The 24,671-nt window shown below is 42.1% G+C and overlaps 2 protein-coding genes across 2 annotated transcripts; both read right to left on the bottom strand.

Annotated features, from left to right (window-relative positions):
• Positions 1 to 294: 294 nt before the first annotated feature.
• Positions 295 to 6,350, bottom strand: kel (Kell metallo-endopeptidase (Kell blood group)). Its single transcript, XM_083989024.1, has 18 exons — positions 6,221 to 6,350; positions 4,738 to 5,038; positions 4,356 to 4,646; positions 4,138 to 4,259; positions 3,604 to 3,762; positions 3,444 to 3,515; positions 3,147 to 3,335; positions 2,883 to 3,043; positions 2,660 to 2,777; positions 2,391 to 2,486; positions 2,219 to 2,317; positions 2,051 to 2,128; positions 1,790 to 1,896; positions 1,617 to 1,706; positions 1,094 to 1,161; positions 783 to 943; positions 588 to 677; positions 295 to 497 (listed from the first exon to the last, which is right to left on the bottom strand). Exons 1-18 carry the CDS (start codon positions 6,245 to 6,247, stop codon positions 351 to 353), a joined length of 2,376 nt encoding a protein of 791 aa, XP_083845150.1. The 5' UTR covers positions 6,248 to 6,350; the 3' UTR covers positions 295 to 350.
• Positions 6,351 to 7,008: 658 nt separating this feature from the next.
• On the bottom strand, positions 7,009 to 24,671 carry zyx (zyxin). Its single transcript, XM_083989918.1, has 10 exons — positions 24,492 to 24,671; positions 17,153 to 17,386; positions 14,402 to 14,661; positions 13,388 to 13,483; positions 11,962 to 12,534; positions 11,569 to 11,710; positions 10,579 to 10,748; positions 9,966 to 10,144; positions 9,304 to 9,424; positions 7,009 to 9,216 (listed from the first exon to the last, which is right to left on the bottom strand). The coding sequence occupies exons 2-10, from the start codon at positions 17,370 to 17,372 to the stop codon at positions 9,103 to 9,105; spliced, it is 1,875 nt and encodes a 624-aa protein (XP_083846044.1). The 5' UTR covers positions 17,373 to 17,386; positions 24,492 to 24,671; the 3' UTR covers positions 7,009 to 9,102.

Here is a 24,671-nt window from a genome sequence, read left to right as displayed (position 1 = left end):
GTACGATTTTGAAAGCAGAACTTTTATGGGGTGCTTGTATCAGTAGTGAAGGATCTGGATACTTTTTTTCCAAATGTCTTTTTTTTATTTCAATAATTATTAAACAGGTTGTGCAATTCATGAAACATGCAAACATATCTTATAGACAATTAAGGCTAATACAAAAAACAAAAATAAAATGTCAGTGTCACAGGGGTTGTACATACTAAGAGTATTCTATTATAAACTTTCTTTGTAACAACAGTTTGCCATCATCCACAGTGTGCTTTGTTACAGCACCTCATGGATGTGAGTGTTTTTCTCATATTCAGTAACAAAACGAAATCCAGCCAGTCTTCAGAGGAGTCTCCTCAGCATGTTTGTAATGAACGTTGTTGGGTTTTACTGGGACACTGTAGGCTTGAAGGACACAGGTGAGATTTGGCACAAATGACTGTAATCAGGAAGGAAGGCTCCAATGGCATGAATTCGTGGTAGGGGTCAAAGTCACAGTTAACCTGATAAAGAATGAATTAAAAAAAAACATGAGGGGATTAGCTGAGAGAAGAGGGGGTGGGAACTTAAAGAGAACAATTTAAGTGTTTTACCTGAGAAAAAGATGAGAGGAAGAGGCGAGTGTGTGACAGGCCTGAGATGGAGGTGTCCGCTGGACGGCTCTTCAGACTCTGATGATAAGCCTGAGGAACGAGGGCGGATGAAATGTGAATGTATGAGTTGAATGTTGTCATGCGGACACATGCACACATGCACAAAGACACTAAAGCCTGAGGATGGCTCCTCACCTGCAATGCTATCTGCAGTGCAGAATACTGCACCCACACCTCCTGCTGCTGTGCTGCTGAGAGAGAAAATGCTCCACCTCTGCTTGTTCTCTCTGTCACAGTGAGATAGTGAGCCCACACACATTCCCCCACAGCGTGCACCGTCTCACTCTGAGAGTAAACTACAACACAGCAGAGACATGGACATCATATTACAGTGAACAATCTGTCAGTGGAGCACAGAGGATGCAGTTTTTATGTCTGCACAGCACGTTTATAAGGAAATTTATTATGTGCGTAACCATAACACAACAAATGTGAGCATCTCTTACTGTCAGGCAGAAGCAAGTGGAGGATATCTTTGGCAAGAAGGAAACCCATTACACCGTAATTCATTGCCCTGTTAAAACAGAAAGTGTACCATCATGTTCAATCATAATAAAATAATGAATGCCTCTGACAAGCAGTTTAGGGTTGATGTGAATTTTCAAGTAAATTGTTTGATGTGTCTGCAGTGACTTTTGATGTGTAACTACCAAAATCTAAGTGGTTCATCTTTGAGTCCAAGTGAGCATTTGTGCAACATTTGTGGGGAATCCCTTTAGGTGTCCCTGAGATATTGTGTTCACAAAACCAGAAACATGTTTGTTGTGACCTTTGACCACTAAAATCAAATGAGTTCATATTTGCGTTAAATGTCTTAACAAATTTGTGGAAATCCCATCAAGGTCTTATTACTGAGATTTTTTCTCAAGTATAGGGTAGATAGACAACCTGAGCATATAATGTTGCCAGCATGGAGGCATAAAAACCATGAAATTATAACAGTGCTTTTAAAATCATTCTGCTCTTTACCTGGGATATGTTGGATGGAAGAGAGGAGGGGAAAACATTCCCATGGGAAAGAGGAGCTCATCACCCAGAAGAAGTGGTGTGACGGAAAGACTAAAAGAAATGAGAAAAGATTAAATACGTTCTAATAACATTTTTACACATCTCATCTTTGTAAGAACAGAGCCGACACTCACACATCAGCCTCCTCCGTCTGCTTGGCCAAGAGTTTTCTGCGTCTCTTCTGCCACAAGGAGAGAATCTGGACGTAGTTGGAGAAGAAGCTGTCTGAGCTCACCGACACCTGAAAACACAGGTCGAGTCAGTGGTGTTCTTTGTCTTCATTTCCATTTTTTCTATTTTCTTTATCTGTATCTGTCTATTGGACAAAAAGTTCACTGTGAACGAACTCCTCTTACACCTTATGTGTTTGAACTACTGGATGTTGAGTAATGTACCTTTGAAAAAAGGAGATCAAGCTCAGCTTCACTGGAGAACTCATTTGAAGTCCACACTCTTGGATTTAAAGATTCAATCTGGAAGATAACAAACGATCAATGACAAAATGGTTACAAAATATAATGTTAAATTTAAAAAATAAACATATCAATTATAGCTTGAGTTACCTTCTTCATTACAGACTGGAGAGCTGTCTTATTTGTCCAGTTAAGTTCATGTAACTTGGACTTGAACGTTGAAAAGATGTTTTGAATCATCTCCTCTGCCTGTTGGACAATAAAAACATTTAACACACTGTGCATCCCACTCATAACTTTATTTTTCACAGTCCTCTCTCACCTCTCTGTGTGCCGTTCTTTCATGCAGAAGGTGTGTAAGCACTGAGTCAAACCCTCTCTCCGTCTCCAACACACAGCGTCTCCAGCGAGGAGCCACCTGTCCCACAAAAAGACTCAAATAAATAAATTCATTAGACTAATATGTATTACTTTATTAATCTCCAAAGAGATATTCATTTCATTCATTTGTTTCATGGGCCAAAACAAAAAACGATCATATTTTCTTGTTAGTGGAATACAATGATTCATTCATTGTGTGGACTGACTCACCCCTTCAGTGTCGCCCAGAGCCACAGATAAATTGTTTGCTGTTTCTGAGAATCTGGAGTCCAGGGCCGGCATCAGGGTGTGCAGCAGGTTCAGGACCATGTAAGTTTGAAGTGGGCCGCTGAGTGTGATCAAATGAGGCAGCAAAGTGTCAGAAAAGGGGGGAAAAAGGGGGAGAGTGGGTCTTTGCATGTTGGAGTGTATTTTTCCACATCACTTACAGTACCTGGTGCGCAGCTCGTGCTTGTTCAGCCACTTCCTAATGATGGGCGACATTTGCACCATGTAGGGTAAGTTATGCACAAGGACGAAATCGTCTTCCATCAGAGCCAGTGGATGGAAAGTGGCCCTCAGACAGCCCAACCAATCAATGGCCGGGGCCTGGATCTGTGGGAGCGTTTACATGAAGGCAATCTATTACTATATTGGATTCAGACACAGTGAGCATGCATAGCAACACAGCCCCCTCCTCCTCCTCCTCCTCCTGTACCTGTAGCTCTCCGATGGTCATGCGCTGGTAGAGCTGTCCTTTCGACAGGCGGTACTGCAGAGGTGCAGCAGTGACAGCCAGCTCAGAGGACAGAGACATGAACATGCCCACGTGGAGCATGCTGCTGCTGGGACGGGCCCCCAACAGCGCTAGGTACTGCTCACATGATGCCAAGAAGGGACGCAGTTTCTGGAAAAAAAGAGACAGGAGAGTGATTGAGGAGTGCATTAGTGCAACGGAGAAGTATTGTATTAATTAAAAGCTATTTATATAGTGTTATATATAGTGATTGCCAACCTGAGCTTTAGCCTGAGACTTCTGTGTCCTGTTGTTCCATTCAATTGGGATCAATAGATCTGGCTGATCAATCTGTTGACAAAAAGGGGACTTGAGATAAGTAGCAGCACAAAGCCCACTTTACTGTGCAAAGTGCTCGCTTATCTTAATGGACACTGGCCTGTATGTATCTCTTGGTCGTCCCGCGGGCAATTTCATTTGGGTCTTTGCCCACATAGAGGTTGAAGAAGGGGAAGGTGGCGTAGTCTCTCATCAGTAGGCTCAAGGTGGAGTTGAAATCGGTCTTATTCCATTGGCCTGATGCAGCCCAACCTCCCAGCTGCACACACAAAGAGAGAGAGATTCAAAAGAGTGGGATTATAAGCATCAAGAGAATGGGCCACAAAAATACAAACAAGCAAAACAACATTTGTCTTTCAAAAAAAATGCAGCTGTCCTCTTGGACAGTTTGCTGCAAATGTGCCAAGTGTCTATCATAGTTTCACAGAAGTTACAGTTTTTTTAAAGACTCAAGTGCAAAAAACCCAAAAAATATTCCATAAATTGAGGCAAAAAAACAAGTATCAGGTCACTTCCTGTCCATCAGTTAAATGTATGTAATCAAGTACTTGTTTGACTGCTAGTTAACTTCAGGTGCAACAAGGGAGCAAGGTACAAAGGGTGCAACAACTGAATGACTAAATGAGTGTCCTACCTTCTGGATGAGAGTGAGGAACGGCTTCACTCCAGCTGTTTCTATGGCTCTAGTGTCCAAACAGGAACTGTAAAATCCTTTGGCCTTCTGCACGGCTGAACTACCTCCTTTGTCGTTTGATTCTGACAGAAACACAAAACAAAACACAATTCAGACCACACAGTGATCACATGTGTGGCTGGTTGAGGCAGTACTAGCTAACAGTCCAAACCCCTTACCTAAAATCTGCCTGAGATACTGCAGCAGCACAGTTTTTCTGTCCAGTCTCGTCTCCTGTCTCACTCCTCTGTCTTCTCTCTCTTGACCTTGTCCCGTCCTTTGCGGCCATCCGTTCTGGTTCTGTGGATGTCCGGGGATGCCCTGTCCTCTCTGTCTCCCCCCACCGTCTGGTGAGAGTCTGTCAGATCTGCACGTGAACAAGAAGTAGTCACACGGCTCCTTGAAGGGGTCGGCAGAGGTGGACAGACGGGCCGAGGCCCACTGACAGGCCGGGGACAGACAAGCAGTCACTAGAAGAAAGAGTGAGACACAAAGTTAGACAAAATGACCAGTTGTGAATTGTGTAATTTTTTTTGCTGTGTTGTTGTATTTAAGGCCTACCGGCTTCTGTCTGGCTGCTGCTCCTATTTTGCAGATTGTGGTGCCTGTAGTAAATTAGTCCAAGAAAGACCACACATAGAGAGAACCCCCCAAAGAGGAGGAGCAGCCTGCGACGTCTTATCCACAGTGACTTTGCTTGGTGCTGCTGCTCGGGGTTGGACGTTGACAGTTGTTCCTCAGGCTGGGGCTGGGTTTGTTGCTGGGTCTCAGGGGGATCCGGGGAGGGGAGTGGCAGCTGAAACACAAGTGGAAGCCCCCTCTCAAGGTCTGGCTCTGACGATGGCTGGATTGATAGCTGAGGCTGGAGGAGGAGAGCAAGTTAAAACAGAAAAAATAACTGGCACCACGGCAGTGTTTGGAATATTGTTTTTTTTTGTTTTTGTTTTAATGTATTTGCTGACCATGGAAATACACAGAAGGGTGATGTTGCTTATTGTTTTCCATCTTTACTCTAGAGCGGTGTTGGGTGGTTGACCTTACATCTAACAAAATGTGTCAAAATTCCATCATTTCAGACTCTCAAATGGGAATATCTTGTGTTTTTCTCAATCTTATTGTATCATAAATAGAATATCCTAGTGGAAATAAATAAAAACAATAGTCAGTTGCAGCTCATCAGAGCCACTTCATCACAGGTTACACCTTTAAGCTGTGAAAGTGAAAGTATCACTGAGTGATTTTGCTTTATTCCTCTCTCTCTGACATCCTACTCCACCTTCTGGGATCCAGTGATGTTTCTATTTCCTCACAAACAGTGACTGTAGTATAAACACATATAACCAACAGACTATGTGGTCGTATGTCATCATAAATCTACAGGACCATCACAAACTAATAATTAGAATAAAGACAACATGAATGAGCGCTCTGACCTCGTCTCATCAATAACCAATAACTTCTGACAACTCAACAGTGATTTCTGTCCGCCTCTGACGTAAACACATTTATTCTTAAAGTAGCTTCTACTGCTCTGCATAAGGTTGTTTTTTATTCATTTCCACTAGGATATTTAATTTATGATACAATAAGATTGAGGTAACATTTGTACCAAGAACCATTTAAATAAGTGGATATTAATGTATTTCATGTTTTCGATATCTGTGATAATTTAGACTGCCCCGCTGTCATGTACTTTAAATATTACTTTCCACTTCAGTTAAATCATGATGCACATTAATATCAGCAGTGTCTCGTTTCTGTCTTAACTTCAACATTTGCCAATGTTGCAGGAAAATGCTGATTAAAACAATATCAGTTTGCCCAGTTGGCCACTAACATTATACTCGCATTGCACTCTGCAGACCTCACTCAATAACTTCAAAACCACAAGAGCCTGAATAATATCATTTCCCAGCAACATGAATGGCTCAGCTCCAGTTTCCAGCGACTAAAACTCACATGAGGCTGGTTCCCATGTGAACACACTAAACACAGCTCCACAACACCACAACATGGCACATTTGTGTTTCGGTGAAGGTCTTACCTCAAGCTGTATTGGAGATTCACTCATTCTTATTATATGGATGTCTTGCTTTGTGTTTCTGCACTGTGTTGCATCCTCTCTCTTTTATGTTTGATGTGTCTCATGTGCACCTCCTCCTGCTGCCCCTCCGTCAAACAGCTGTCATCTAAGCTCTCTATCTCTTTTCATCACTCACTTCTCTTCTCATCTGACACTGATAAAAACAACTCTGAGCTACGTCTTACTCCGCTCTCCAGAGCCCAGATAATCAAGCAAAGACTATGGTTTCACTCGGGGACTGTCTTAGGGGATGTTTTGTGGTTGGTGGAGCTCGGGAGAAACTCAACATGAAGATCACAATTTGTATTTTCACTGTTCCTCGTGCCTGCAGGGTCAAAGGCTTGACGACACCAGACTGGCGTTGGTAAGTCAAGGCCGGCACTTAGCTTCTGCATACACATTGTTGCATTGCATTGAATGAGGGGAGGCACAATTTCCTGGAAAGTAAACACACTTAGACGTACTTGCACACATGTCCAATGTCGTCATTATCAGCGCAACACATGGCTGGTAAGGACTGATAGAGCGGCTCTGCGTCCTGCAGGTTCATGTGACAGTGTAGCACATTAATGACATGGTGCATGGATGTCACATGGAGAGATGTAATATAGTGGCAAACATAAACAAGTGTAGTAGTCTAATACACCAACTGAATGCTAAAATATTATGTGTGGTGTGAGGTATAACTTGAAGTTTGTGCTGCTTAAAAATGAGAAAAACTTGTGGTATTTAGCATTTTATTTATTTACTTGTTTATCTTTTGATACAGCCAGAGGAGTGAGGGGTGGGGCTAAATAATGTTTTTTTTAAAAAACATATACACATTCACACATATCAAACAGGAATTCATAAAAAAAGTTATATGAAAAGACAAGGCATCTGCATGTAGTACAATAGGACGTAACACAACAAACGCAACTGTGAAGGCATCAACGCATGTATAATACCACATGGAGATGACAACGGCCGTAAAAGGTGGAGTAGTTGGTGCAAACAAAAGACATAATACTAGAGGAAATGCCGCCACCGCCTACACAGTTATCATGCAATGCTGAGTCACTATTGCCATGTTTTGTTAGTCATTCTGGTGTTATATTGCACCAGGCTCAATGCAAAGCACAAGTAACAACAGATTTCTTATTGAGGAATTCATTTCTGAGGCTGCAGATCAGGCTCAATTCAGAAAGGAACAATGGAATACAAGAGAGTGGAGAAGGCACACTGCCAGGTAACAAATGACTGAAGTACAGTACAGTAACATAGGAAAAAAACATTATATATATAACTGTCATGAACAGACTGAAGTACAAAAGATGAATAATGGAATAGTGGTATTTAGTATCAACAGAGTAAATCAAGACCAAAAAATGGGCTCAAACACAATAAAGGTGATTAAAAAAAAACACATACATTAATGTCAAAACATTGAATCCTGTGTAATTATTTTAGTATCTTGCAAAAGTTTGGTCACTAATGTTTTAACATCTGTTACCTAAAGCTCAAATCTATCGCCTCTACTGATCTACTGTCTGGTTGTTTTAGCACTGGTACACATATAACCTTAATACAGGATAGAAAAAAGTCCTTAAATTATATTATTTAAAGCAAAAGATTCTGAGAAAATGCATATCAAAAAACTATACTTTTATGTTTCTAATGGCGTCTACTAAATCTATCATGTGCAGGGGCTTTAGAGTCAAAGTGACGCTAACAGGTTTTTTTTTTTTTTTTTTTTCTCTATGAAACTGTGCAACAATCATTTAATAGGTCCTGTTTTCAGCCATGCTGCCGATATGTTTCACTACAGTTTTTAAATGATGAGATCCCTGGAATGGAATCAAGTGTGTGGCATATCTGTGCTATTCTGTTTGTTCATAATTTCTGCATCCAAAATGCATGCATCTAAAAATACTTAACACTGTTCAATCAACTCTAAACTATTTATAAGAAAGAAAAAAAAGGCTGATTGTTTTTTCTTAATCTTGTCCTTATACACTATTACCAAATAATGAAAAGCAACAAGACATAATTCAATACATGCCTGTAAATGATACTTTTATGATACAATTACATCACAAATAAACTAAGAGCAACATTCACTGTTTTTATCTTTTTTGCAGTCAACGTTTAGCCCTAGACGACTTTAAAATGCTATCAGAGTGGACTGGCTGATATAAAGCAAAGGGAAGCATCATTAACCATGCTTGCAGGCACAGCAACAGCCAAAGTGTTAAAGATATGCTCTATCAACAGCCAACCAGAGTGGTGAAATCTGTGCAATAGTCAAATGGGAGGTTCTTGATACTCCTCACCCAACTCTAACAACCTTTCTCAGTAATGTCGGCATAGCTACACCGTTCACAGGGAAAGAGCAGCCAGTTAAAGTCTTAAGATGGAAATAGCTCAGTACATGGTGCTACTAACAATATTTAGGCGAGAGATAAGGAAAGGCAACTTTATATTCATCAGACTGCTCTTTTGACCAAACTGCTCTTGTGCAAGTTCTGCTGGAAATTTTTAGAGTAAACATAGAATTGGCACAAAAAATACACCCTAGCTCACAAAGAAGGCAAGATGGGAGATTGGAGAGTTGTAGATTGGGAATAAAAGATGATGCGAGTCTATTTCAATGCAGTACATTACTTCTGCACTGAGGTGAACACAGACAAGGGAATACTACACTGAATCTGCATGCAAACATTTTCACTCAGCACATTCACATTCACACCTGCGCACATACACTGAATAAAGCCCTGTTGCAAAGGCAAAAACGGTAGCTGAGTGAATCCTGTGCTTTTTTGGATTTGGTTCATAGTTAAACAGAGTGACGCTGGTTCAGCCAATCACTGCGCAGCTCGCTTGGCTCGCTGGGTGTGGCACTTCATACACAGGATCCGACCATCCAATGGATAGCAGCCATTTTCATCCGCTTCTATGGAGAGAGGGCGAGCACAGTCCTAGAGAACAAATACAATTATTTATGAGCAGTCTCTTTAATACACGGTGAACATTTTGATTAAAGTTTTGGACGACAAATGCCTCACCTCACAACGGTAACACTTGAGGTGGAAGTTCTTGTCGAGAGCCACCACTCTGACTGTCTCCTCGCTGCCTGGGGCAGGAACAATGGGCTCATTGCAGCTCACGCACAGGGGAGAGAAACGCCTGAAATACAGAGGTGGAAAAGCGGCTGTTAGTGGATGGTGTTGAGTCACATTCTCACACATTCACTTACAGACTCACTGAACGCTTTAAGCATCAAATTCTAATGGATTCAACATTTTCGGGGCCTAATCAAGCCTCTTAAGCAATTTTGTCAAACCAAATTATTACATCACACAGTTAGGCAAGCTGTGTTGATGTTTTTATCACCATGGGGATAGAGAAACAAGTTTTAGTCAGGCAAGGAAGAAGTGCTGCTGTTGCCGTCTCTTTCCTCCAGTAATAAAAGGAATCACATAACTGGATAAATCCAAAGCCTGACAAAAATGGATTTATCCTTAAAACACATGTTTGGCCAGCTAATGCTTCCTTGTGCTGAGAAATTATGTAAATGAAAATTAAATTATGATTCAATTACCCCAATCTATGGTAAGCAGATTGCACTGCATAGCAAACAAATCACTGTGAATTAGTAATGCGATGGAGAATGGAGATGCAATATTTCAGCAGGTTAATAACCGAGCAATCAACAACCAGTGGCCACCTGTGGTAATCCTGGACACAGTAGGGGTTGTTGTTGTCATCGGTGATGAAGGGCGCCCCCTCAAGTACGCAGGAGCAGGTGCTGCAACGGAAACAGTGGGCATGGAAACACTGGCCCACTGCCTTCAGCACACGGTCTGTAATCCTCTCCCCACACCGGGAACAAATGGCCAGGGAGCTCTGAGGAAGATGAGACAGAGATATGAAACAGAATAATAACCTGAGAGCACACCAGAAGATGGTATATTGGCTGTGGATAAACTGTTCAGCATTTTCTACACATTTCAATATACACTGAAAGTTTGGTGCTTACTCAGAAATATGTGGATTCAAACTTGTTTTGCTTATTTTCATAGTTGAAGTGTTGAAGAAAAAGGTACTGTTGCTTACATTGGTTCTGTTTAGTACAAACATATCATGACACTGTGTGTAGTTATAATACTAAAACAAAAAAATCATTTGGTCCCTTGACTGTTTCATGCTAACAGTAACACAAAGATGATCATGTGTTTTGCATGAACAATAACCAACAGCTCCAAAACTATTTTTCTTACCCATTCCCATTCTGACTGTTTATTTAACTATTTACTAGGTCATACTGTCTGTGTCCTCACCGTGTAGCAGTCCTCGCATTGAGGTGCACCATCCCTGTCGTAGAACTGCATGCCCTGCAGGGGGCGATGACAGCTCATGCAACAGAAGCAGTTGGAGTGGAAGAGTTTATCCATGGCCCTCACTGCTGGTTGAGTGCGGGACAGGGCCTCGCCACACTTCCCACAAACCTCTGAAATGGGAAGAGAGGGAAGGAGAAGGAAAGAAGGTGAAAGAGAGAGAGATTATTTACAAATATATGCATCATCCTATTCAGCTCTGCTTGTGTAAATGACAACATCATTCTCTAATTTAAGACAACAACATTTAAGTAAGTAATTTCTACAGGTGAAAATAAACTAATCATGTTACGGATTTGCCGAGTTGTACAAACTCTTTATTACATCAATTCTGTTTAAACACCATACCACAGATAGTTGAGATGATGCATTAGTAAAGAAACAGCACAGTGGGAACGCTGGAGAAAAGAACATCGACACTACAGCAGTAAACAGAAACACTGTTGAAATAAATACAAGCCTCTCACACTTAAACTGTAGCGTGCAAAGAATAAATACGGAATAAATCTTGATATCAATAATAGTTAAGCTTTCGTAGCCACTCAGCAAAGAGACACACACATAATTTCTTTCTCTCTTTTGCCTACTTAACGTTTCCAATGTGCAAAATTAGAACGTTATTGGCAATACTCCATTTCCCGACATTATATATATATTACAGTTACCAATCAAAAAAGTTAATATATCACTGGAACACATCACTCTCTCAACACATAATGCTTTTACAAAAACTTGTGCATACAGGCAGAAGCTTAATGACTGTAATTAGCAGCTCTGACATTCATCATTAATCTACATACACAGAGTACACGGGTTCACGGTGTGAGATAGAAATGTGCTAAACGATTCTCTAAGCATGTGAACAATGGAAGTTACAGCTGTACGGGTGGTGCAGTGAGAAATTAATGTACGAGTGAAAATGAATGTGTGTACCTGTAGGAGGGGAGGTGATGACAGGCGCGTGTGTGTCCATGTCTTTAATGAAGTCCTTGGTCATTCTCTCCAGCTCCTCCACTTCCCTCATGTTGAGAGGAACGCCTGCACCTGGGATGTGAACTGGGCCAGGGGGTGAGGGCTGAACACAAACACACACAAAAAGCCATTAGTACACACCTATACATTATTTACATTGTTTCATACAGCATGCCTTATAGAGTATTCTGTTAGTTACGATTGAGCAGTTTACCTTTAAAACACTGTTAGTGCATGTCCAGAAAGGCATGATTCTCATCTGTTGTTTTATTTATTTGTACTTCCTGGACCTTTTATACTGTTTATGCGATGCAAATATAGTCTCTTTGTAACTGAAATAAAGTTGAAACCTACCGATGATGCAGGGGGAGATTTCATTGGATGGTTAAAGGAGGAGGGTGGAGATGCCATCATCTTAGGTTGAGGGGGAGGCACAGCAGCGGGAGGCTTTTGGTTTGCATTGGCCTGACTGGCAAATGGAGAACTCTTTACGTGATTAGAGGCCGGGGGAGACGCCATGTTGCTTGGTGGAGCTGGGGGTGCGGGTGGAGCTGCAGGAGGTGGAGGGAAAGAGCTGGTGGCAGAGGAAGGGGAAGGTTTTGGTGCTACACTGACTGGAGTTGGGATCTGGTTCAGATTCTGGTTCAGTTTTTGTGCCAGAGAGGCAGAGGAGCTTCCCATTCTCGCTCCGACTCCAGACTTGGGCGCTACAGCTGGGGCCTTGGAAAATGGCTGAGCAGCAGAGTTTGGTGCAGAGTTGTGATTGGCTTGACGGTTCGTTCTGGCTTTGAGTTCTTCGGCCCAGGGCGCTGGGGGCGGGCGGTCTCCCATCTCAGGAGGTGGGAGGAAGGAGAGGGCTGGTTTGGGTGCTGTCGGGGGTGGAGCTGAAGGCTTGGGTGCTGGTGCTGAAGAATACTGGCTTGGTAGCTACGGATAAAACAACAGCATTAACAACATAATAAAATGAGCTTTTCACAGATTAATTTACCTCAAAACAAAGCACAGAGAAAGACACTATGTGTGACGCTGCTCTGGACACGTGTTGTATTTACTCATTCCACTCCATTTACTACAAACTATAACTCAACACAGGAACGTTCGTATCGGGTGAATAACATGTCACACTTGCTGAATGTGTAAACTTTATGATATTGAATGAGGTACTTTGATTAAAGTAAACACTGGAAGTGCTCTACAGTTTGAGCTTATCAGAAGTGTTTCGTCTTGCTGACATTTATTTTGCAGGTTCGAGCCAACATTATTCTGCACTGATCCAATACCTCCCAGTTGGATAAAAACACTCTCCATTTATGGGCCTCTCACTAGGTCTCTGGCAGCACACTCTGGCTTCATCAGACTCGCTCGCTCCCCGCTCAGTTCTGCGTGCATCACCCTCTCTCTCTCTCTTTGCAAGTATCTCCTCTCTCAGTGTGAATCACCAGCTACCTCACATTTTGTTTTCCCCTTTTGATCTGGTGGTGCTGTGTGTGCAGTTCACTTATCATTGAGCTTTCAACCTGAACTGATGAGAAAAGACTAATAAAACCAAGCTGGCATCTCTCCAAACTGCTTCCACTGACCCACCTTCCTTTTTCACTTTTCCACCCTCTGTCTGACTCATTCTGTTTTTCTACAGCGAACTGCCTGGGAGTCAAAGTCGGCTGTGTTGTCATTTTCCCTCTCATTGCTCTTTCGTTCTCCAGAGGAGCAGACCTTTCTAACTGTGCCTTAATGTCTTACATGTGTTACAGTGTGCTCCCCATCCCTCTGTGCTTTGTACCTTAGGGTTAAACGGCCCTCTGGTCTCCATCTCTGACAGCAGGTCAGTCAGGGAATCGAGTTGTTGATCAAAGCTTGTCTGCTTCTCCACCAGTTTCTGGCAGAGGAAGGCAGAAGGAGAAAAGAGTCACAAAAAAGTACATTTTTACATGACTAAAACAAAAGCAAAGATGCATGGATGAGTCCAGGATAGATAGATAGTTGGATGATGATGTGAAATTGTTACAGACTACAGATGAGAGATGTGTTTATGCAACTATGTTTGATTGAGGCTCAAAGAGTGTTTCATTTTTTTCATCTCTTCAAAAATGCAATGAAACATGACCAAAATGTCTGTGCTTGCACCTAACCTGGAACAGTTACTGAGGTGGGACGCACAGAATCAAAGAACAAATGCGGAACAAACAAACTTCACGATGTGAGTAATGATGACTAGGAATAAATGAATGACATTTAAATGTTATTTCCCTGCTTGGATGAAAGAGAATGAATGTTGAATTATTGAAGTTTTGATTCAGTGAGTTGTTTGCTGGGAAGAATTAAGAAGATCTTTGCTAATTTAAACATGTGGTATGTTCCTGTCAAGCTACTTTTTTAATTCTGCACTTTTTAAAACTCTTTTAGAAAATCTAATTCCGGAGACTGATTTGGAGCCGGACACACAATTACAAGTGCACTTAATTGGAGTCCAACAATAATCATGTCTACAATAAACCTTTCATTGCATGTCTAAAAACACTTTTGGTGACATAAATGTGCGATAATCTTGTCAGAGGCATGAAACTGGGCGATTTACCCCAGACGAATGCTAATATAATTTGTGGGAAAATCTCAAAAGACAGTATTCTTTTATATCTCTATATATCTTTACAAGGGAGTGTTTCTATCAACACTCCACGACAGTGTCCTCCAGTGTCCTAGCTGATTATCAAATTATACCTAAATGCAGTTGCATGCACCACAAGGAAGAAACATGCAGACAGCCAAAGCAAATTTAGATACCACAGTGACTTACCTTTGGGTTCCCAGCAGCACTGGGAATGCTGGTACCGGTTGGAGGGAGGGGTGGAGGGGGTGGGGGGAGAGGGGGAGAGGGGCAGGAGGATGGACGGGCACTGTCCTCAGGGGGAGCTGGGAGGGGCAGGTCATCTGCTACTGGAGGTGGAGCAGGGAAGGCGGGAGGGGGGGCGTCAGAGCCAGAGGGTGTGATGTGGCATTCGGGAGGAGGTGCTGGCAAATCATCATCCAGTGGAGGAGGAGGAGGGGGTGGGAAATCTGACAGAAATGAGGAGGGTTGATTGATTAAAATGTGTGAAAAAAGGGACGTATTTATACTCAGCTTTTACTAAAAACTGATAATTAGGGGTGGGAATCAAGAACATGTTCCAGTCAGGACGCGACTCCAAAGTCTACATGCAAATCTAAATCACACGCCAGCATGTTTTTTCCCCCCCCTTGAAAATTGCACATTGCAAGACAGTGATGTCAAACTCATCCGTCTACCCTTACAACAAGAAAGCATCGTGGCAGAGAGGGCCCAAAGAATGGCAGCTTCACTTAACCAAGAAAGATGACGAGAGCGTTAGTCATAATGTCTGTAAAATGGTAATTTGAAGTAAGGCTGGCAGCTCCGGCTACATCCTGAAACATCTTTCTAAACAACATTTTGAAAGTCTCAACTTCGATGCCATGTATTTGACAGTCGATTAGTTCCATTAGGGGCACACAGGCAGGCTTAGCAGATGTTTTTTTGACTCAGAAAACCTAAATGAAAACAGTGGTTATACACAGTGGAGATTTTGACACTTGAGTCATAGTTAAAGCAGAAGTAAGCGATCCAGTCGTTTTGGCTAACTTCTTGTCAGCCGATGGAGTTAGCAGACCCCGCCCTCGTCATGGATCTATTGGTCCTCGTCCCTACGTCACCACATTCACGCGCATCCCTTGGCTGCACACACAGCCCTTCATGCCGTTCTCTCTCCTCATTGGATAAAGCTTGTAGGATACAAGGAAGTATACAAGACGTTTTCTCCTCGGCTTACAGCAGAGCAGAGTGACTGACAGACCCGTGTTTCGGACCAAACACTCTATGTAAGTGATTGCTGTCGGAAGATATAACTATTTAAGACTTATAAATATTCCGCTTACTTCTGCTTTAATGCCTTTTTCCTTCTCTGCTTCTATACTGTGCTGAGGCTCACAGATAGTCTAACACTGAGTCTCTAAGTAGGATTACTGTTTTCCCCACTAAAAATATTGATTAGTGATCATTAATGAAATCAGCAAAGCATTTGTAACAGATACTGATGAACTGAATTGTTACTGTCATCGGTATCGGTAACCTATGGTATAGGTTACATCTTCTATAAGATACACTCAATATTGGCCTATCACAAAAATAAATGATTGATTTATTGATGTATTTTAGAATAGAAAAAAAGAAAAACTGTGGGGAACATTTTGCAACTTTAGGACATATTTAATGAGGTTCAGCTGTTCCTCTGATGGCCTCTTAAATTCAACTGTCTCGTGAGAACAAGAGTCAAAGGGCGAAACTGTGTCCTGCATGGAAAATGTGGGTTTTTGTTACTGCACTAAAAAAGGTGCCCAGTGGAGCTTTTGTGTAAACAAGACAAGTTGCGTTTACATTCAATGTTTCATACCAAAATACATCTAGCAAACACAACAACAGAATTGACTTCCTCATATAACTTCTGGACAGAGGACTTTTTTTTTGGAATATCTTAAATCCTGCTTGCTTGCTTTCAATCTTCTTCACAGTGTGCATGTCTCTGCAATCAAGTGGCTGTCTGAACGGTGTGAAACTAAAAGCTTGAACTTGACTATCTGTGTCTGTGCATGAGTGCCTTCATGCAAGCGCCCACTGAACAAGACTAGGTCAAACCTCGTATATAGCTGGACTGCGTCACAGGCTATTTGCATTCTGCCAAGTGTCAGCCAGTTTTACCTCTTTATCTGCTTGCTTCTCTTCTTCTCTATGTGCTCACTGATACAATATTTAGAGAGCTGAATTTCAAATAAAACTGCTCTCCTTTACATGTTTGTTGGATAACATTGTTGTCAGACAGTAGAAAAATATGAAATAAGGAAACGCTGCTATCACTCTGCACTGCTAAAATCCTGATGAGCATTACATCATCTGAAAGAATAAATGCTGTGACTTTGGCTAAATTAACTCGTAAAATTATTACTTGGGTAGGGTGTCAAACACTCATTAAGATCAACTGCTGTACAGTTAGTATGGAGAGGGAATACCCAACCTTACAAATGCAGAGCCGATACTGGCGCCTCTATACTAGCTTAGGTTAGTCTAAAAACTCACTGGACTTGTTGACCGGGAATTTCACTGAAGGAGTCTGAAAAGTTGGTTTTTCTAGCAACAACACAAGAAATGCGGTTTGTTCGCTCCAATTCATTTAGAAAGAGCAACAACCGAAGGGGAAACTCCAACGTTTGGCCAGCTGAAAACTCCACAGGATGCCCTTAATACTTTGAGGTTGTCTGTCTGTGTCCATGAATTAGATGAGCTCAGACATCTAGTGGTATAATTATTCACAGCTCGAAAAGTAAAACCCCAGCACTTCACAACTTATGTGGTTTTTCATATACTCAACTGTGAAGCTCCCTCAGCATGGTCTAGCATAAGAAGCAGCGGGAGGCGGGATAGGGGAGGGCTGCTCGCTGAGTGGATCACTCAAGCTGGTTAGGAAAATGGTTCACAAAAGAGCATTAAGAAGGCAAATACCATCACAGAGTGAAGGGGGCGGCGGAGGCAGGTCGCCCACTCGACCGATCACTCCTGTGCCGATCGGTGTTGGTGATGGTGAGGGAGGTGTCTGGCTTTTGGGCCGTGGCGGTGCCACCGAGGCGAACCTCTTTGGCTGGTTGTAGAAGGACGGGGTGGTGACTTTCAAGTTCAGAGAGGATGTCACCATGAATGGCTTGTCGTTGTTGGAGTCCACCATTTTGTGTTATTTATCTGAGGAGAAAATGCAGGAAACATTAAGGACAACAGTTAAAACACCACACAGGATAATAGAGATTCTTATGAGAGGCCGTTTCTTTACAAAAGGTGTCAAACACGATGCAGTGAAGTTCAGACGACTGCAGAGTCCTACTCTCACACCCCACATGAAACCAACATTAATCAGCTGACGAAAGTCAAAGGGCTCGCATTCTTTGGCAACGTATGCATGTCGGGTCTTTTGCTGGAGAATTAGGGGTGATGACACATCAACAAAACATTTGGCCTGTCACAGTCTCTAATTACAACCAGGTTTTGAGTTTGTAGTGCCTCCACACTGAAAAGCAACAAAATTACTACATTCACAGATGTGAGTATTCATGCAGACTAAATTTTGGATGGTGTTGATGAATAGCTGTTCACCAGTGTATTGCAAAATGGAAACAGAGGAGCTACCCGCTGTAAAATCTAAAACAAATTGTGGATGGTGGTGAGGCTGCTGCAGAAACAATTCAAAAATAACAAATAAGAGTAATAAATCTTTTTTTCTTTCACTGTGTTGAGTTTCCAGCTTTAAAACTGGCTGGAGCTTCCAAAGTTGCAGAGTAATTTAATCTGTGCAGCATTTCCTATTAGTTCAAAACATTAACTTTGAGCTATACTAACTGCAAAAACCGTATACTATCCAAATTGGTACCTATTGTACGCTTTATAAACAGTGCCACAGCTGTCTTGACCCCTGAAGTCTTAGTAAAACTAATTAAATAAGGTTTATTGTGGCTCACTGTGTCCTTTAAATTCTAGTTTGAACTATTTTTGGATTTAGTGAAATAGCAGTAAAAAAGAAAACAACTGCTGGGCATTCTGCAAGTCCAGTGTTTCCAAATCCCTTAAGATACAAAAGCCTGGCAAACAGTCTTTAGTGGCATGAGAGAAAAGTGTGTGAAGATCTCCTCAGGCCATGCAGAGAGAGCCCACACAGTATGCATTGGTGCACTCCCAGATGCCAGAGACAATTTACAACATTTAACACATGGCTGTTCACAGTGACTTAAACATATCGATCCTCTAAGACTGGCTCGAGGCTGCGCAGGTAGCAACCATAATAACATTTTCATGTGAGGTGCGTCAGAAAGAGGGCGAGCTCAAATATTTGCCTCACACATGCTGGTGGTTAAACAAATGTTGATACTACTTCAGTGTCTCTGCAGAGATTCTTCACAAAGTCTGGACACTTTTCCCTGACGGCCGAGGGGGACCCCGAACATGACCTTTAGTCAAAAGCACAGTTGTTCTTACTGAGCCTGCAGCACAGCCTGTCCCAACACACACAAACAGCCATGCGCCATGCATTGCACACATCTGTACTCAACCCTGAAGCTTTGAAATAGTTTCTCAATGACAAAAATGATTAAACCTGTGGCAATGATTAACACAGAAGTGCTCTGAACTATTTAAGAAGCATTTAGTAGACTGTAAAACATAAATGCCATGCAGCCACAGCCTGTAACGGTTTGCAGGTGGCAGGAATAAGACAAACTGGAGATAGCTTCTGGGAACAAATAAATGTTGAGTGGTGAAAGTTATAGAGTCACAGACAGTATAAGACATATGTGGAACTGTGTTGTCCTATAGCGCTTTAATAAAAGCATCAATTGTTTGTTTACTCAACTAAAGCTGTACTGGGTCAGTCCCTCCTAAAATATGTATCCCCAACTAGAGAGTTTGATACAGCTTTCTTAACAATGCTGCAAGTACTCTTTGGTTTAATAGCACAGGGGTATGATGAGCAGTCCTGAGTTCACATAGTTCTGGGTGACTGCCAACTAGACTGCACCATTTAGGTATAACAGAGTTAGCATTAGGAAAAACAATCTTTCCATAAAAACATCAAGTCAAACATAGCCTTGAAAATTATTATGTTCATGGGGCCCAACTCAGAGTAAAAGCTGTGTTTCATCCTCATCGCTGCTCTTTGTTGGGACACACAGAGGCAATGATTCAAGTTCTGACAAGAAAAAAAAAAACCTCAGTTCCTGAAAGTATCTCTGGGGCTCATGACATCACTCGCTTCTCTAGTGAGAAAGCAGCACTTCTGCTTTTTGAGTCAGCTTCCTTCAATGCGGGCTGAATTTTGAATTAGAGCCATATATGTCCAGGCCATTGTGGTGTCATCTGTTGCATTGTGTCACAGTCTAATCTTTTCCATTATGATTCACAAGAGGATTAAAACCTTTAGTTACACATTACTTTAACACACACATGACTGGGCCTTTGTTAGAGTATTAATTATAGGCTACCTTTTTAATTGATAGCTTATAGGCGCTTACAGTATATGTCATCAGATGCATGTTTTATCATGTAATTAGGCAAGGCAAGGCAATTTTATTTGTATAGCCGGTTTGTCTCAAAGGGCTTCACATGGCATCACAACAACATCCTCTGCCCTAGACCCTCACATCCACTGAGGAAAAACTCAGTGGAAAACCCTTTTAACAGGGAAAATTGGTAAGACTGTGTATTTTTTATACATTAATTAAGACTAGATGTTTTATTACAGCAAAGCTCTCAATTGCTCAGGACAAAATTTGCCTAAATTAATCCCTGATGAAACATTTGACTATAACAGCATTATTGATTGATTATAGTCATCAGTACAGCTATGCCACAAGACAACTAGCTTTAACCATCTATCATTAAACCAGGCAGATGGAACAACGTTAGGAAACAATCTAATGACACGAGTTTCACACTCTGTCACACTCTGAAAATTGCTGCATGAATCAATATGAGAAGATGGTGAGGCTCATATGCAAAACCTTTGTGCTTTTGGTCTAAATTTGGCCAGGCTGACAACCTGCAGCAGTGGAAAACTAAAACAACTAAAAGAGGCGTTTTGAGGCTTTTGGGAAAATAGCTGGCGACTTAACCCTGCATACATACTGCATCATGATGAATGCAGTGTAAAAACAGGCCGACTGGTCCTGAAATGAGATTCACACATCTGAATATCAACAGAGCACTCCAAACATAACACATGGATCAATAATGGCTCTCTAAAGGAGTGCTTGACAAGAGTGAGTACGGACTGTGATTTAGTCTTTTTCATTACAGCACTTCAGTTACCTTCTTTCTATCAGACAATATGCAACAGCCCTCTCAATTATTTAACACTGGGATGATAACTTGTGGTCAGGCTCCATCTGTTCTTTGATACGGTCCTGAGGGATTTAATACGGTGACATCAGCTACACACTCAGCCCCAGCCATCCCACTTCAAATCTATCTTGAAACCTGATCCTTGAGACGAGAGGGACCCTCAGCTAAGGAACGTATTTGGCACTACAACTCAATGACATCATCTTTTTAGCTTTTCTGGTTGCACTCCACTCGGCCCCCTTTCTCTACATTTCCTCTTTGTCATTTTTCGTTACCTTAATGGGGACGTGTACTTGTCTGAAATTCTGGCTGACTCTCACAATCTGATCTTTTTGGCTGAGCACATTTTTGTCTCTCTCATTTTTATGCGTGCCTCAACTTCTCATTGATCTCACACCCACCACTTGAACTGGATGACATCACTTGAGGCTGCATTTAATCATACTCTGTAGCTTGGAGGGAGCATGGCACTGCGTACCCTTTACATAGGGCCCCAGCATCACATACTGTTCTCTGTAGCCTTTGAACTTTGTATAAACTCCACATGTATTTTACAGGCTAGAAAATTGGTCCTCAGCCCTGGTTTTAATACAGTTGTTTTTCATTGCATCTTATCAGGGGCTGATTTACACATGGACTGGAGGGAGAAACTAATAAGTCTAAACCGCCTTGTAGGATATAAAACGTAGCAGGGTAGTGGCACTCGGTGACGTGGTGGGAGAACCACTGCCCTAGAAAACTGCAAAACGTCTTCAAGACATGAAATGAGGGATGAGGGACTCTATATTTGAAGTCCCACATGTACTACTTGACATCATAGGCAAACCAAAGTAAAACTATAAGCTCTTTTATGGCATACTCAATATTATCTTTTTTTGTTTTATCTGAGTGTTGATTGATTTGCAATGTGGTGCAGTAGCTGTTGAGAAGTTTACCACACTTTTAAATAAACAATTTCACTCAGCAGTGGTTCATTGTTTTGTGATTATAGAGGAACTTAAATTGATTTATATACTGTACTGTACTGCTGCTGTTTAAACAGTGAGTCCTATGGGAAAATGTTGTAGCATGGTTCCCAAACTGAACCAAAGTCTTCTGTCTTTTTTCCCCCCCAAGAAGCAACACACGTGCAAGTAGACTATGTTTTCAATCTGCAGTGGTTTCTTTATAGTACTGCAATGCAACACAAAGGTTCAGGAATAACATTAAGAAATGTGTCTTTTTGAAAACACAAAGAAATAACTCATAAGCTCTATTGCATCTTGTGTGCTATCTAGTTTGGAATTACAAATAATAGTAAAAAAAAAACAATAAGAAACGAAAATATCAGAAATGTTTTCCATACAAGCACTTCCCTTGTCTGTTAACCTGATGGAAACCTGAATGTCTGACAGTACTTCCAGTAATTCCTTCCATGTCTGGTCAGTCATTATATCAGTGACTAGTGTGTTGTTTGTGAAACTCTCTATTGTTCTGATGTTAATAGCACGCAGAATTTCTGGGAAAGCGTGTCTAGGCCGGGGGTCACTAATGCGGGCACAAACATCCCTTTTGAGGCCAATCTTACAGGTCAGTGGACATGAATTCTGCACCAGTGTTATGCGCCCTCTCAGCCTGCAGTTAGACGAACGATTGAACAGGCAGCAATTCAAACTGTTAATAATGTCAGCCAATGGGGCTCAGTGTTAAGCTCAAGACCAAAATCAAATAGCTAGACATGCAGTGATTTGGGGCTGAGGGATGCCCTAAAATAACTTAAGTGTCTTGACTCATGGAGGCTACAGTTAAAGGAGGATTTCTCGCTTCAACAATCAGAAAGGCAGCACACAGCCATTCATAGATCATCTTCATTCACAGATTCTCATTTGCCTCACCACGTTACTGAGGCGTTAGCAACCACAGTCCCAGTCTGTTCAAACAGATGCGCCACACAAACCTCAGACGAGAGCCTTCTCAATGCAAGTTATTCTTAAACAAGGCAGACTGTGGCCATGGACTGAGGCTCCCACAGCTGATGAAAAGGCAAATCAGAGAGGCTAGGCAGTGGCACAGTTGTGTGGCTACCACTGATAATCACAGGATTGAGTTGTAGTAATTATATGCTAAAATGATCTAAAATCTCATGTATTCTACACAAATCCTTTATTACTGTGGTTTGGTCATATCTGAGATATGGCTTTTAAATGGAACATGAGGAATATGGCAAATCTTGGTTCCCTGCATACACAGTCATTACAGCATTCAGGTTTCTGATCATCTGTAATAATCCCTACAGTTTATAGTGATATCTACAAATACTTTGTGTTGCACAAATCTACAGTCCAAAACCCCAAAAATACTAAATTCACTTAAAAACAAGATTTAGAAAACCATATATGACAAGCTGGAATCAGAGAAAACAGTTAATCGGTTATCAATAGGTTGTTTATCAATTGAACAAGCCAACTCATACAGTAACTGCTGCAGGTCTATTATACGTCTCTATCGGAGCAGAGTAGGGAGCTTATCCACGTTTCCCACCACAGCCGGGATAGGACCTTATTATTATAGGTTTTTCTCCGAGGGAGATGAGATAAACATGCGCAACGAATATGCAAAAGATCAAATAACCTGAATACTAGTGTGCATGTATGCAGACGATTGAAAGAACAATACTTACTGGCCTCAACGAGGGGACAGCAGAGTAGAAGAGCGGAACAAGTGATAACAGATTTCTATTTTCTCGGTAGCATGAAAACCTTTTTACATACAGTCTGTGGTGAAAACACACTGTAGCTCGGTGCTCCACCCACAATTAGCCCCCCGTTAATTAGACAGGGGGCTAGCCAGTGTTAGCAGGCGCTCTGACAGCTGACACCCACGGGTGAACGGTCACAACCATGGCCAACGAAGAGAGACAACTCGGGTTAAATAGCCCTTCATCTCTCTTTAGCAGGTTTCTAGAAGGTGTCCTAGCTAAATCTACCTAAAGAAAAAAGAAGGGGCTAGCGTCGCTATGATGTCACCTGAGCGTGGTTTAAAGCTAATATTAACCGTTAGCCGCCTAACGTTACTACTACAGAATGTGTCCAACGTTAGCCGAATTGAGTTTGAATTTACACTCGCGCACCGACGGTTGAATGACAACTGTCACTCACACACGTCTGTCCAAACAGCGCGTGTGTGTGTGTGCGTGTGCGTGAGAGAGAAAACGTTATCGACACCTCTCGGGGTTATCATTCATAATCACGCCGACGGATACGTTAGCTCAGGTCGGACGGCTCGCACACACACCTACAGTAGGCTACCACCTCGGTCGTCGTCAGCAGCAGCAGCAGCTAGGTGTCGAAGGCGAAATAACCGCTTTGTTCTTCTTACCTCATACGGACATCAAGTTTTACCGTCTGCTACTCGCCGCTCGCTGAAGCGGACACACACACAGCTGCACAGCTAGCTCCAGAGCTCAGTCAACTTTTTTTTAAGCTGGACTTCCTCTTGGCGCTTCCGCGTAGCTCACTCCCTTGTCATCCGTATCCATCAGCCGGTGTGGCAGCCACCAGTAGGCTAACGTAACGTACTTTAGTGGAGGTTTATTCACATCTGCAGAATAAATACTCAGCCAGGGAGCCAGCAGCAGCAGGACCACCACCCACTGAGAGCGAGGTAACTTTCAATCAGAGTGTAACTTAGGCCTACAATAGTTTGTGTGTGTGTGTGTGTGTGTGTTTTTTTTACATGCATATGAAGCGCTACAAGATCAGCCATGTGACATATTCACAGAGGTAGCCTACCCATTGCTTGAGGCGTTAACCACAGCTCTCATTGAGTAACAAGGGAATCTGTGCAGTCATGATACCTGCAGTAACAAACAAAACTTTACCTTATTAGGTAACCTGTAGCAGTAAACCTCCCCCCCTTCCTCCTCCTCCCCACCCCACTCACTGCCCTAACATTTGGGAGCTATGTCACCAAAAACACTTACCCTGTAAATGCAGCTGCAGTGTGGATCTTCTCCTTCTTCTTCTTTTTGAACTCCCCCCCTATTCCTTTTGTTCTTCTCTTTCTGTGAGTCCAAGCTGAGTAAAGAGTTGTCTGCAGTGGTAACTTCTCTTTCTCTCTTCCTCTCTCCAGCAGCTGTTAGACCCTCCCCCTGTGCTATTCG

This window comes from Trachurus trachurus, assembly GCF_905171665.1.
Source record: "Trachurus trachurus genome assembly, chromosome: 16".
NCBI classification, from domain to species: Eukaryota; Metazoa; Chordata; class Actinopteri; order Carangiformes; family Carangidae; genus Trachurus; species Trachurus trachurus.
The sequence above is the reverse complement of the archived record's forward strand: the minus strand, read 5'-3'. Positions and strand labels throughout refer to the sequence as shown.

Bases quoted from the DNA above. Each gene is read 5' to 3' on its own strand.
- kel (XM_083989024.1), bottom strand. From the start codon at position 6,247: ATGAGTGAATCTCCAATACAGCTTGAG. The intron at 4,647-4,737 runs GTAGGCCTTAAA...TCTTTCTTCTAG, and splicing joins CAGCAGCCAGACAGAAGCCG to TGACTGCTTGTCTGTCCCCG. The intron at 3,763-4,137 runs GTAGGACACTCA...TTGTGTGTGCAG, and splicing joins TCCTCACTCTCATCCAGAAG to CTGGGAGGTTGGGCTGCATC.
- zyx (XM_083989918.1), bottom strand. From the start codon at position 17,372: ATGGTGGACTCCAACAACGACAAGCCATTCATGGTGACATCCTCTCTG. The intron at 10,749-11,568 runs GTACACACATTC...TTCCCATTTCAG, and splicing joins CATCACCTCCCCTCCTACAG to AGGTTTGTGGGAAGTGTGGC. The intron at 10,145-10,578 runs GTGAGGACACAG...CATCTTCCTCAG, and splicing joins AATGCGAGGACTGCTACACG to AGCTCCCTGGCCATTTGTTC.